This window comes from Solanum stenotomum, chromosome 8, assembly GCF_019186545.1.
Source record: "Solanum stenotomum isolate F172 chromosome 8, ASM1918654v1, whole genome shotgun sequence".
NCBI lineage: Eukaryota > Viridiplantae > Streptophyta > Magnoliopsida > Solanales > Solanaceae > Solanum > Solanum stenotomum.
In genome coordinates this window covers 6884535-6897896 of record NC_064289.1, presented here as the reverse complement: position 1 = coordinate 6897896, position 13362 = coordinate 6884535, and the positions used below count along the sequence as shown (strand labels likewise).

The 13362-nt window shown below is 33.8% G+C and overlaps 3 protein-coding genes and 1 non-coding gene across 4 annotated transcripts; 3 read left to right on the top strand and 1 right to left on the bottom strand.

The window, feature by feature from the left end:
• The first annotated feature begins 1378 nt into the window (after positions 1 to 1378).
• Positions 1379 to 4545, top strand: LOC125872885 (CASP-like protein 4A3). Its single transcript, XM_049553680.1, has 3 exons — positions 1379 to 2064; positions 2736 to 2871; positions 4021 to 4545. Exons 1-3 carry the CDS (start codon positions 1454 to 1456, stop codon positions 4213 to 4215), a joined length of 942 nt encoding a protein of 313 aa, XP_049409637.1. The 5' UTR covers positions 1379 to 1453; the 3' UTR covers positions 4216 to 4545.
• Positions 4546 to 4590: 45 nt separating this feature from the next.
• On the bottom strand, positions 4591 to 10354 carry LOC125872886 (general transcription and DNA repair factor IIH subunit TFB4). Its single transcript, XM_049553681.1, has 11 exons — positions 10230 to 10354; positions 10035 to 10132; positions 9684 to 9927; positions 9284 to 9330; positions 8064 to 8101; positions 7944 to 7989; positions 7730 to 7783; positions 7561 to 7629; positions 7033 to 7109; positions 6032 to 6127; positions 4591 to 5074 (listed from the first exon to the last, which is right to left on the bottom strand). Exons 1-11 carry the CDS (start codon positions 10258 to 10260, stop codon positions 5005 to 5007), a joined length of 870 nt encoding a protein of 289 aa, XP_049409638.1. The 5' UTR covers positions 10261 to 10354; the 3' UTR covers positions 4591 to 5004.
• A 98-nt stretch (positions 10355 to 10452) lies between these two features.
• On the top strand, positions 10453 to 10532 carry TRNAL-UAG (transfer RNA leucine (anticodon UAG)). The gene has a single exon. It is a non-coding gene; the product is annotated as a tRNA-Leu (tRNA).
• A 687-nt stretch (positions 10533 to 11219) lies between these two features.
• LOC125874091 (uncharacterized) lies at positions 11220 to 13094 on the top strand. The gene is made up of 4 exons (XM_049554901.1): positions 11220 to 11353; positions 11447 to 11521; positions 12082 to 12168; positions 12969 to 13094. Exons 1-4 carry the CDS (start codon positions 11318 to 11320, stop codon positions 13077 to 13079), a joined length of 309 nt encoding a protein of 102 aa, XP_049410858.1. The 5' UTR covers positions 11220 to 11317; the 3' UTR covers positions 13080 to 13094.
• Positions 13095 to 13362: the final 268 nt, after the last annotated feature.

Sequence of the window (13362 nt, the reverse complement as noted above, 5' to 3'; positions counted from 1 at the left end):
GAATCACAATTCACAGTTTATACTATAGCTTTAACAGTTCAATTTCAGCACTTAAACTACCTAAATTTAGTTGTCATGCTTAATTTTTTTGAAAGTCAATTTGACTCATTTTTATTAAATTTTAAATATAAAATATTAAGTTGATTTAGTTCAATTTAATTTAATTTTTTTTTCAATTTCAAAAGTAAATTAAATTGAACTAAATCAACTTAATATTTTATATTTAAAATTTAGAAATTCAAAAAATTATACGATAATTAAGTACCATAAGTTACAACTTTTTTCTTGTTAATTTGATGAAAAAATATGTTTTAAAATACTAGTCTAAGTTCACATAATTAGACTTTTGAGAATCAAACATAAGAATTAATATGAGACCAAGGAAGTAGTATTTAACCATTAATATTTACACTAACTTAATCAATGCATATGTGTGTCTTTATATTAATTATAGTACTATGCACACGTTTTACCTCACTTTAATGATTTAGCTATATTTATTTATGGTAATTTGGTGTAAACACCAAAAAGGAAAATTCACTTGAGGTAGCGAGTGTTCTACATTATAGTCGAGTCACAAATGTGGTAATTTTTTTTATTTTTAAGAGACGTGTAATTAAATATGGACAAGTATATATAGACGAAGAGAATCTTATAAAGAGAATATAGCCCGATTCAAATAAGATTGAGAATCCATCCAAACCTCTTTCAACGGAAAATTATACTCCCTCCGTCCACAATTAATTGTCATGGTTTCCTTTTTTAGAGTCAAACAATAAGAACTTTGAGCAACATTTTACGATGTATATTTTCATCATATTGATATGCAAAAAATTGCAACTTATAGTACTTTTCATATAGTTTTTGAATATCTAATTTTTTTTAAAAAAATATCGAATTAACGTAATCTAATTTAACTTTAAAAATTAGTCAAACTGACTTTCGAAAAACGTAACATGACAAATAAAAGTGGACAGAGGGAGTACTGCTTATAAATAGTTAAAATTATACCATATGTATCTAATACTTGTTGAATTTTATTTGACTTTTTCGTGTGTTTACATCTTCATCATGTTTTGACACCAAATTTAAACAAATATTTTTAATGATTAAAAAAAAACAGCATCGTATTTTAGCATGCATTACCATTCAAGAACATCACGTAAAGAATCACTTCCTTTTAGATTCACGTACAACTTAAGCGGAACACTTTTTTATCATCAACCAATCGTTATTCGCCACGTCACACTAAATTCCAAAAATCCACCTGGCACTCTCACATTGATTAATAGAAGGGAACACCATAATACCTATAGACCTCCATATATAGTTCACTACATCTCCAGTGATTCAAAAGTATGGACAAAGACAACCCACTTTCTTTTCCAAAGTATTTTCTTCACAGTTCTTCAAAAATCTCCCAATAAAGATCAGATTTTTCAAGAATCCCACCATGAAAAATCCAAACCCAGAACCCAATTTCAGTTCAAATCATCGAAATCTTCATAAACAGAGCAGTAGTCATATATCAATGTCGGATACAGAGTCACAGGTGAGTCAAATTGATTCTTTCCACTCACCACTTCGATCCGACTCGCCATTACGTTCTGATGATCCTTTCCCTGAACCCCACAACCCCAAATCACCTTCAAAGGCAATTGTTGCAGTAGACAAGTACTTTTCCCCACTCAGATCATCGCATAAACTTTCGTCGGAAAATTTGAGTTCGCCAGCAACCCCACCGCCGGCGGTGGAAAGGAGGTCGCCACTGGTTTATGTAAGTAGGGCGGTTAGGGAGGATATGGCACCTGGGGTGACGAAGGTGGGTCCGGTACGTGGTGGTGGTGGTGACGTGGAAGGGGGAGAAGTTGGAGGTGAGAGACGGTCGAGGGCGGCTGTAGAGTCGATTCTTGAAAGGTCGCAAAGGGATGTTATGATGAACAGGGTGGCTTTAGGATTTAGGGTTTGTGAGGTTATTTTTTGCTTGATTTCGTTTTCGGTTATGGCAGCTGATAAAACTCAAGGTTGGACTGGTGATTCATTTGATCGTTACAAAGAGTACAGGTGACCATTTTCTGCTTCTATCTATACCTCTGTTTATGTTATTTTTGTTTCAATGGTAAAGAAAGCATTTTTAAGTGGAGAAGCAAATTTTGCACAGAAGCAGCAGTGTGTGAACAAAGCTTGTGTGCACCTCAGCTGATAGATTTTAGCTGTAATATGATTTTTTTGTGACTTTGAAGTCTCCTTTCATCAGAAGCAGTCAAACCTCTTAATAACAACATGGTTGTTACAAAGAACATACTATATATAACATAATTCTTTCCGTTTCAATTTGATCGTCTTACTTTCTTTTTTAGTCGGTTCGGAAAAGAATGCCATCTTTGCTTATTTGGCAACTCTTCAATTCTAACTTTTCACGTGACTTGTTTAAGACCACAAGATTGAAGGACATTTTCGTACTATCTACATTATCTTTAGTTTAAGAGCATGCGATTCAAAAGTTCTTTTGTATTTCTTAAATTCCGTGCCAAGTCAAAACCAGACAACCAAATTGAAACGGATAGAGTAATATCAAAGTCGGTTCCCAAGAGAGGTCTGACTGTAATTCTGTTTTGGTTGATCCAAGGGATTCACGGTTGATTTCTTTCTCATGTTTTTTCCTTTTTATTCTCGTTTACTATTTCCTTGCTTTCCACAGCTTTAAGTAATGCTAGACCTAATTTTTGCCACAGGTATTTGGTAGCTGTTAATGTTATTGGATTTGCATATGCTGGATTTCAAGCATTTGATCTAGCACTCAGTTTGGCAACTGGGAAACACTTTCTCTCTTACCATATGCGATATCATTTCAATTTCTCAATGGATCAGGCAAGTAATACCATTTCAACTGGTGTACTCTCAAAAATAAGTGTTTCTGGTTTGAGATGACATTGGTAACTGGTACTGGTTTTGCTCTTAGGTATTCGTATAAGCTCTTAGAATGTTGCTAACAGGGAAGGGTACAGAGTCTGGATTATTCCACCTATATATATATATATATATATTCAATTGAGCTGCTTGTTTGAAGGAAAAATAGCATTTTTCAGTGGCTTCTTTAGTCCTGCTTTTATATTTTTATGTAGATTTTAGTTCAGTCTTGCTCAGTAAAAAAAAAACGATTTCCTTCCCACTCCAAGGCATATGATTTGGATCCCTGGGAACAGGTCTTAGAGAAGTAGATGGCTCGGCTCCACTGGGAGATGGGAAACTATTTTAGTTCAGAGTTTATCAGAATTCTTATGGTGGGGTTTGTGAGAAAGAAAAACTTCCAAGTGCCTTGTGTAGGAGCAACTAGATAACTTCTTTCAGCTCTAGTGTTGAAGAAAAACTTTTCAGTGCCTCATCTTGGCTGAAGGCTTTGGACAACCTAGGTAGGGTAGAATCATAGGTAGCTTACTAATCCATACAACTGTGTGTTTGAGATGAGCTCAACAATGGATAACCTATAGAATTAGTTATAACACATAGTCATAACTTCCTAAAGATATTTGGACCCTCCCGTAAAGAGGGTTCAGCACTTGGAGAGCAAGAATTCGGGGCTTAATAACTTATGGATGAATTCATCAGTAGGAAGGTACTAGATACTTTTCATGGAAACTAAGATGACGAGTGGTATTTGAGAATGAAATTTACTTCAATTGCCAAAACTATCAAAGCACACCTTCGCCCAATAACAGTTGGCTAATCTTATCTAGTATGTAGTGTGTTTTGACTCAAAATGACCTGGTACATCTGATTATGGACCCTAAGGTGTTGTCATATGTTGCAGTGCTCATGACATTTACTTAAAGCTTCTTAAGTGTATAGTTTCTATTTAGCCAGTTGAAAACTTCTGGGTCAGTTTAGTTTATTGTTATTGTGCTGGTTACAACAAAATTGTCTCATATGTATATCATCATATCTGGCTTTATTAGTCTTGCTACTGTTCTGTGTGTATATATGCTCTGATGATAGTCTTTTGTTCTCATACCTGTGCAGATACTGGCATATCTTATTATGTCTGCATCATCTTCATCTGCAACGAGGGTAGACGACTGGGCATCAAATTGGGGAAAAGATGCATTCACAGAAATGGCAAGTGCATCAATCGCGCTGTCTTTCCTGGCTTTCATTGCTTTTGCCTTCAGCTCTATCATATCTGGTTATAGCCTCTGCAACCGTACTTCCTCATGATCTTGAAATGAGTTACAACTATTCATCCATTGCGTAATTTTGAGAAATTACTGCAACAAATATTTATGTCTAGTGGATCAGAAGTTGTACAGATGTAGTTAATAGATTTAGCTGTATAATAATCTCTTTTTTTCCCACTCCTACTGCAGAGGAATAAAGTATACAAATCCGGTTGAGCAAATTGTATTGTTGAGTACGTGAAAAGAATAATGTCAAATATGCATATATTCTTATGGATATGGTCTATGTTAAATCTTTATGATGTATTGAACAGTGTGAATGTGAAACCTTTTTATTAAGAGACATAATCAAATCTTGAGTTCAGGTAAATGAAGAGGATTATGGTAATTTGATGACCTACGTGAAAATAGATAACTGTGATGAATGACCACTTCAAATGGGTATTCTACAGTTCATCTACCTCAACTTTTCACTTGGACAATAACATTTTTATATTGAAAATTCATTAATACAGACAAGTTCATTAGAATCATCCTATGTATTTCTTCACCTAGAAAAGGAGCTTGACACTGGAAAAAGGTCAGCTACAAAAAAAACATCTCTTTCCACCTGTCCTCCTCACCTTCCTCTCTCCAAAATTGATCCGAACACATATAGACTCATTTCCTTAATTTCCTCTTCCTCCTGCTGAAACATAGTCTAGTATCATTAGTCTCAGTTTGGACTCATCTTTAATATAGCCATCTGGAAGTTCATATCATAAGAAATCTATTGAAACACAGTTGTGGCAACGGCCTGAGGTGTTAAATAGGCTTTAGGATTTTCTATTCAACTACCATCTGAAGTCCTCTGATCCGAGGCTGAGGGATCCTGCTTTCGTGCCTCTCCAAAATTTGATCTGCATTTTATGGCATGAACTAAAAAATTAGGATACCCAAACTCAATGAATTGAGTTATCAGCGGAGTGAGTGGTTGAAGAACAGTTAGGATGCTACTACATGATAAACTTCTACAATATTGAATTGGAATTTAGCAACCCTTTTTCCTGTGCCTTTGGTTTTTGTCTGGAATGTTCTCAAGAAACAAGAAAAGAATCCTTATAATGTAATGACAAGTTATCCATTAGCACTTACTAGGTGAGTGATGTTCATGTATCTTCTCTTAAGTAATTCAGATAGTAAACATCACCAGAAGGCGAAAAAGGTTACCAGCCCAATTTAAAGAAAGTGCGCCTATTATCCCTATAATTGCTGTTCAGAGTTCAACCTTTCCAGAAAACTAGCAGATATTATGTCGCAAAACAAATAATTGAAAACCAGATAACTAACATACACATTATTATGTCCATGCCACCCTTGTCCTTGCAAATAATATGAAACTATAACCGAAGATACAAATGATTCATATACCTAATTCCAACTAAAAAGGGAATGAGAAACCGTTGATTGATACAGAACAGTAACCAATACTTCCAGTTCCCTTCTCGTATTTGGTGGGCAGTCTAGAAGGTGAGAAGCCAGAGATTTTGAAGGAAAACATGAGTGTACATAGATTGAAAAGATGTATTTATCTTTTAGCGTTAGTGTGAAATCCTTGATGTAATGGAGCTAGGGCATGTAAATCATGGCAACTCTCCCTAATACAATATAAGAGTGCTGTTCATTAGACTACCTCAACTCCTTATGTGTACAACAATAGAACTCCTTACTGATCAAAAAGTAACCAGTAACAGTGACATGATCACAAGGTCATGTGGACTCTTTGGACGGAACATTATTCTTAATGCAGCATAATTAATGAGAAAATGAAAAGCTCATCAATGAGACATTTTAATAAGTTTATAATGAAAACTCACCCGCAAGTTGAGCATTTCTTGTGATGCTTGCAGAATATTGATAAACAAACAGAGCATATGAAACCCATGTCAATCGTGTTTTTATGGCAAAAGCACCTGAAAGTTAGCCGCAAACATAATCAGATGAGCAGCAATACTTAATGGACTGTGAAGGGGTGAAGAGTACCCAATACCAATTGGGGGCTAAATTCAAGAATTTGTAAGAATGGACTGGAAATTGGAGCACAGATTTATTTGAGTCCAGATAGGAGGAAATTCAATAAATACTCTACTTTTGCTATTAGTAGAGAATGGGTCTCCTTGATAAACATTGTTGTTCTTTTTTCAGGATAAGTATGCTATCAAAAGCTGCACTCTCAAAAGTAAGTCGTAAGTTCATAACACCCGTAATGACTCAAAGCTGCTGGAGTTAGGAAAGATATGTTAAGACAAAATTAACAGATGATAAAACAACCTCAAATAAGAAGATCTGAGGAGAATTTCTGTCTGCCAAAAATACGAGTGGATGATGAAAGCTTTTGTTTAATTGAAGTAAAAAAAGGTACAATAGGAAAGAGCTTTCACAATGCGAGAGAAAAGGTAGTACAGTCAGACTATTCGTAAATGACATTGAGCTAGATGGATAAAACACGGGTCGTTTGGTTGGAAACAAGTTATCCTGGGATAACTTATCCCACCATGTATATGGGATAACTTATCCCATCACTATGATATAAATAGTGGGATAAGTTATCCCAAACATGGCATAATTTTTTTTTATTCCATCACTATTATTTTTAATCCCTCACACCAAACGAGCCCTTAAGCTCCGTAGGTAATTTGAGATGATTCAAGAAGAATGAGATAAGTTAACACAAAGAACTTGAACATTGACAATAGAAAAGTTGAATACTACCATTAAAACGAGTACATAAAATAAAAGTGAGGATACATACCAATTATAATATAACCAGCTCATCATATGAGAAATAACTTAAATAATAGACACACTAATCACTTACGATGCACGGAAGTCAACTCCAACAGGTCTGGGAAGTTGCAAGAAGCTCCGAGAATGTAAATCAGTCGCAAAAACTGTCTGTATTTATTACAGTCTCGTCAGTATTTTCAAATGGAAAATTAGATCTCAAGACAAGATATCGAACTGTGGCAGTCCAGATGACATTTGGAGAAGATTTTCTAAGTCCACAAAAAGTACATTGGTACTTTTCAGTCATAGCCTTTTGGTTGATCACTGTATCTCCAACCCCAACAATATTAGTACATATCAAATATTTAACACCAGATTTAAAATAGGTAAAACTTTTGGAAGGTCTTTTTAGCGTACGCTCCTTGGAAATAAAAATAGCATACACTAAACAAAGCAAAGTATAGTGACATGTTCAACATGCTTACACATCAGATAGAAATTAATGTTTGAAGGCAGCACTGGAGACAACCGTAGATGTTCAATGTTGGATCCATGCTATTGACGAGTTAAAATGATAAGCTAGAGACAACTTAGTATTAATAATTTTAATAACACTTACAGAGAGATATTGAAACAGTCCATCTGATACTTGGGGTTTCAAATATACACCACCAGTTATGTAAGAAGCCTGTTCCCAGATATGCACCATAACATCAGTGAGCCAGAAAATAACTCATGCTGGGAAAGAATAGATTTTCAACCAAAACTTTCAGGTACAGAAATGCTACCTGCTGAAGAAAAGCAGAATGCTGAGATCCTATTACACATGAATCAATGGGTACCTGCAATAAAAACGCATTGCTTCTTAGAGTAGAATCACAATATAACAATATAAGTCCCGATCCCTAATTTTAAAAATTCTACATTTATGAAGACAATGTGACAACTTTCTAATTAATCAAGAAGGAAAATTGAAGGAAAGAATTGTTAAATCCTATATACCATTGAACGTTGAGCTGAGAAGATTGAATTCATGACTGCAACATATCTGCAAAAAAGAACATGTTTCAGCAGAGAACCTAACAATGAGAAGATTGTAGATGCTGTGAAGATCCAACATACTGTCCCGGCCCATCTGGAGATCCATGCAAACACAATATCTGCCATAATTTCAAGCACAATTTCTTAGCAAATATCAATATTCATATCCAACATAACAAAAAAGGAATCAAATTTTAAAGTACAAAACAAGAAAAGACTCAATTTTTTCCTAACAACTACCTTACTGATAAATGATCAAATTAACAAACACAAAAATGATGTAGTAATATCTGATAATATCACATTAAGAAATTGCCCATGAAATGAAACTGAAAACAGCAGTTAAAATGCAGGCATTTAATTGGGAATGATAGTTTTTTCTTTTCTTGATAAGGATGGGGAATGGTAGTTTCACCATATGTTAGGGATGCGTTGGAAGTCATTAATTTAAGTATTTAATTATATTTTTAGTTGCTTTATTTATTATTCTAGAATAGGGTTTAGTTTTAGAGTTTCATAAGGATTAGGTTAAGTTATAGTTATTAGTTTGGAATAAGATTTAGGTCTCGTACTTTCATAAGAATTAGACTTCCTATTGATGTAATAAGACTCTTATTTAAAGGGGCTTTCGATGAATAAATCAGTAACTCATAATTAAGCAAAAAGCAAGAGATCGGAGTTCTCTCTTCCATTGAACTCTAAGGTTTCTGTCTCCCTTTAAAGAGCTGAAGAGATCGGAGTTCTCTCTTTTAATGAACTCTAAGGTTTCAGCCTCCCTTTAACGAGCTGATTTATATATCGCCCTGTGAATCGATCCTTCCCTAAAGATTCATAACACCATACCATTGGATAAAAATTGCAGTACAAATAAATCAGGGCACACTGAAATTTAATTGATGGTTTTGTTTAAGGTACATAAAACAAAGAATAAATTAAAGTATTACCTCACCAAACCCCCATTAAGTTGGTTATGCACCTTTGGGGTTAAGAAACACTCTATCAGAAGTAACATGAAACATAAAAGGCTAAAGAAATCACTGGAAAAAACTCGAAGTTCTTTTTCCCCTTGGACTAGAGATATTTCCATGGATAAGGTATTTGGCATAATAACATGTTATGCTAATAAAAACTAAAGTTCACTATCCCAAATGGATCAACCAGGAAAATATCACATAAGCATAAAATCTACAAATGTAACTGGATAAACAAAATAATACTAGTATAAATTCTCATAACAAATTCCATCAATTTAAAATCCCAGAAGAACCCATTTTCAGTTTCTTCTAAAATAAGGAACTTACCCGAGGCTGTGGATGAAGAGGCCCCGAACGAAATACCCGTTGAATGTCTAACAGTTCACACAGGTCAAGAGAAACACTTCCTCTAAACAAACATGAATTCAAAGTCATGCACCATAACAGATAAAAACCAGTGGCAGATATAGCTAATAGCTATGGGTTCAACCAAACTCAGTATTTTCAAATATAGAACATGAATACACAAGTAAGAAAAACTAAAATCTTAACAAAAAAAATTAGATTTTGTATCTAGAATTTCAGAAGTAAGTAAATTCAGTGCTAAGAACTTCAAAGAATAAACCTAGCAAGTCCAACACTTGGTTCCACCTCTCGATAAAAATCATTAAAGTTGCAATTCAATAAGAATTAAAAAAACCAACAAACATGAACTGATTGAGGATACAGCACAAAGCCATAGAAAGTGAACCAGAAAGCAGCGAAAATCCAACTCCATCAACAGAGTCTTCTTGACTCAAGGACTCATCTTTATCCACAAAATCCTCCAATTTCTCCAACAAGCACTCAGCCCTTTGCATTGACGAAGTAGACGAATCAAATACATAATCACATGAATTGTACCCAGCTGCAATCACAACCACTTGATTCATCTGATTCAGTAAAAGTATCGAATTCAAGAAAGCAAGAACCTGCATTTCCCCCCATACATTTCAGCATCAAAATTCAATAAATGGAGAACACAAAACTATTCATTTAAAAAAAAAAAAAACAAATTTTGGGTTTTAGGGGTTTTTACGTGTGATATGAATTTAGGGAATGTGAAGGCAGTATTCTTCATTGAGCTCCAGAAGTAGGGATTTGTATCAACCAGAACCATCAATAGGCTCACATCGTCTGAAAGTACTCAAAAGAGATTAATTTAACACATTTTTCTCTTATTCCACTAGCATGTACGCATACTTCAGCTATACATACAGAGAAGGAGACAGACCTGCGTAAAGCTTGGATGAAACCGGAGTCATGGCCGCCGGTGGAATAAACCTGAATTCACCGGTCAGTGTAGAGAGTGTCGCCGATGCAATATACTGTCGGGCTTTGCCTTTTTAGTCCTCCGGTGGTAAGGAAGCAAGAACTAAAAAGTATAATAATTGTATACTGATTGATTTGTTAAGAAATATATTTATTTAACTAAAACATCTCATTATAATAACAAAGACAGTTTGGCCGAGTGGTCTAAGGCGCCAGATTTAGGCTCTGGTCCGAAAGGGCGTGGGTTCAAATCCCACAGCTGTCAAATTTTTTATTTTAATTTTCCAAATTATTTAAAACAAAAAACTAATTCCCTTTATTTTTAATTTTCTCCTAACCAAAATAATTACTAATTATTTTTAGGAAAAATAAATACACAATTTATTTTATCAAATTCTCTAAAATCCAACTATTTAAAAAATTACAAAAATTCTTACTCTCTCCTATTCTCAGATACATCACTTTATGTATCGGTCGGATTTTAATTTTCCCCTAAAATTCAAATTATTTTTTTTAAAAAATAATTCCCTTTATTTTAATTTTCCCCTTACCCAAATTATTACTTACTATTTTTTAGGAAAATTATATACACAACTTATTTTACCATATTCTCTAAAATTCTTATTATTTGAATTTTTTTTTACAAATGTTCTTATTCTCTTATATTCTCGGATACATCACTTGAATACACCACTTTACGTGATATATCAGGATGTGCACGATGTATCGAGACTTTGAATAATGTGTATAAAATTGATGTATCAAAATGTTTTGGAATATATCCGGAATCGACTAAACTTAAGAAGAGGTTTTTTTTAATTTGAAAATAATAAGGATGAAACGTAACTAACTCACGTGATTTGCGTAAAATATTTTATTTAATTTTCCCCTAACCCAAATTAGAGTTTTTTCCTTTCTTAATTTTTTTTCGTATAAAAACTATTTATGTTGATAACAAACGGGTGCTAGGTTAGCTCTCTTTAAAATTGTTGAGGCATAAACCCAAGACTTTACACAAACACTCTGTTCAATCAAGAAAAACACAATTCAATGGGTTCGAAACCTTGCTTCATTGATAAACTAGTAGTATGTACAAACTTTTTTTTTCGATTTCTTGTGCCAGATTATAGTGAATTAATTGTTTAATGCTAAAAAGATTGTATTTTTGGTTTGGATTAGGTTCCTGGTGATGTTGTTTTGGATCTTTCCAGCATGACTAACCAAACGATTAAACTGGGTGGCGGCCTCCAACAGGTTTTTCTTCTAATTTTCCTTTCAGAACTCTGATTTCTGTCTCATGGGTTTATAGATTTTTGCTCTTGTATATACAACTATTATTGAAAAAAGGGTTCTTTTTATGTTTTATACACTGTAGTGAGTTGGAATTTTATTGTTCAGAGCACCAAGAAAGATGCTAAAAACTATGTACTTGCAGAATTGGGAATCCATCAATTCTCTCACTGGTTTTGGATTATTACTATCTTACTTGCTTGATACACCAAGAACTCAACATTTGGAGACACAGTTCTTGCTATTTTGAAAAAAAATAAATTCTTTTTCTTTCATTCTATATGTACCAAAAAGAGACCTAAAGCTAGTGTATTCAAAGTTGGCTTTTCTTGCACTTTGCCTGTATATGGTTGTTTTCCTCTGTGGATGGTAGTACTCTATTCAGCATTATTTGAATATTGGTACTTGAGAAATTTCTATCGCGCTCTAAGTATAAGGAGGCAATGCAGCAAAGTTTATATTTTCTAACTGCCTTCAAGATAAATATATCTGATGTTCTATACATATTTTCCCCCTTTTTGCAGGACCATGACGCTGTAACTGTCGTCAAAGCAGGTATTTTGAGATTTTCAAAGCCAAACAAGTACTGGATTGAAAGCTCACACAAAAGAGTGAGTGCAGTGCTATCTTTCTAGAATCATCCAAGAATACACTTCTGCTGTTATTTTTAGTAGATTTTATTGGAAAAATTCCTGGTGTTTTGGCCAATATCTTAATACGTTTAAAGTGACCTGAAACTATTTCTTTTCACTACGCATTCTTCTCGTGATTAAAACAGAGATAGTAAACTGTACTTTGGATTTTCTTAGAGTGAAACAGTAGGGAATGTGTATGAAGCTAAATAAAGCAGCACATATTCACTGTTTAGGTTGAACTTTGGAAATTGATGTACCTCATCAACTGTGAAATCATACTATAGTCTAAATAGATAAGTTGCTAGAATAAATAAGCCAATGTGCGTTATGGTGGATCTGCAAAATTTAGATGTCATCAACTATTGCACAAGTAAGTTAATGCTACTATATTTGAGAGATAAAGGAAGATTTTCCAATTCTAAATTGCAGGGGTACTATATGTTTTTTTTTTTTTGCTCAGTAAATCAGTGAAAAATTTATAAAGGGATAAAAGTATGAAATTACAAGGTTAAATGTATTGTGTTGAAATATGGACTGACAAGGGAGCTATAGTACTACCTTATCAAATGGGAGCCATAGTACTAATGATTCCATCAGTGAATACTTACTTTCTAGATTTATACAAATCTTTTAGAAATAACCATATTCAGTGAAAAAAATTAGGGTGATCTCTTCTGGTCGAGTTGAAGTGTTGAACTTTCCTTTTTTTTTTTTTTTTTAAAGAATAATTAAATTGAACTTTCTTTAATTTGCTGGTCTGCTGTAATTTCTTACAGTATATACCTACCGTGGGGGATGCTGTCCTTGGAATTGTTGTGGACAAAAGAGCAGATGTAAGCATTTTTAAGTATTTCAAAACTGTTTCTTATTATTCTTATTGTAAGTAATACCACAGTTTATTGTGACAACTTCTTTATTTTGATTTTTGGTGAATAATTATGTTAACATTGCTCCTAGCCGTGTCCTAAATTCTACTTGCTGCAGCATGAACTCTGTAACAGCTACACTTCTAAGTAGTTGAGTACGTTATGCATTTAAGAACTTAATTTTTTCAGTATCCCACTATCCTTCTCTTTTTAATGAGTTTAAAAGTCAAAAGTCAAGATATTGATACTCCTTTTTTTGATATATAATAACCTTAGGGGTCGTTTGGTTGGGAACAAATTATCC

Excerpts from the sequence above, each read along its gene's own strand:
- LOC125872886 (XM_049553681.1), bottom strand. The coding sequence starts at position 10,260 with ATGACTCCGGTTTCATCCAAGCTTTACGCAG. Across the intron at positions 8,102-9,283 it reads CTCTTCATCCACAGCCTCGG|ATATTGTGTTTGCATGGATC; the intron begins GTAAGTTCCTTA and ends AAATTATGGCAG. Across the intron at positions 6,128-7,032 it reads GGAGTTGACTTCCGTGCATC|GTGCTTTTGCCATAAAAACA; the intron begins GTAAGTGATTAG and ends GCTAACTTTCAG.
- LOC125872885 (XM_049553680.1), top strand. The coding sequence starts at position 1,454 with ATGAAAAATCCAAACCCAGAACCCAATTTCAGTTCAAATCATCGAAAT. Across the intron at positions 2,065-2,735 it reads GATCGTTACAAAGAGTACAG|GTATTTGGTAGCTGTTAATG; the intron begins GTGACCATTTTC and ends TTTTTGCCACAG. Across the intron at positions 2,872-4,020 it reads TCAATTTCTCAATGGATCAG|ATACTGGCATATCTTATTAT; the intron begins GCAAGTAATACC and ends ATACCTGTGCAG.
- LOC125874091 (XM_049554901.1), top strand. The coding sequence starts at position 11,318 with ATGGGTTCGAAACCTTGCTTCATTGATAAACTAGTA. Across the intron at positions 11,354-11,446 it reads GCTTCATTGATAAACTAGTA|GTTCCTGGTGATGTTGTTTT; the intron begins GTATGTACAAAC and ends GGTTTGGATTAG. Across the intron at positions 12,169-12,968 it reads TTGAAAGCTCACACAAAAGA|TATATACCTACCGTGGGGGA; the intron begins GTGAGTGCAGTG and ends AATTTCTTACAG.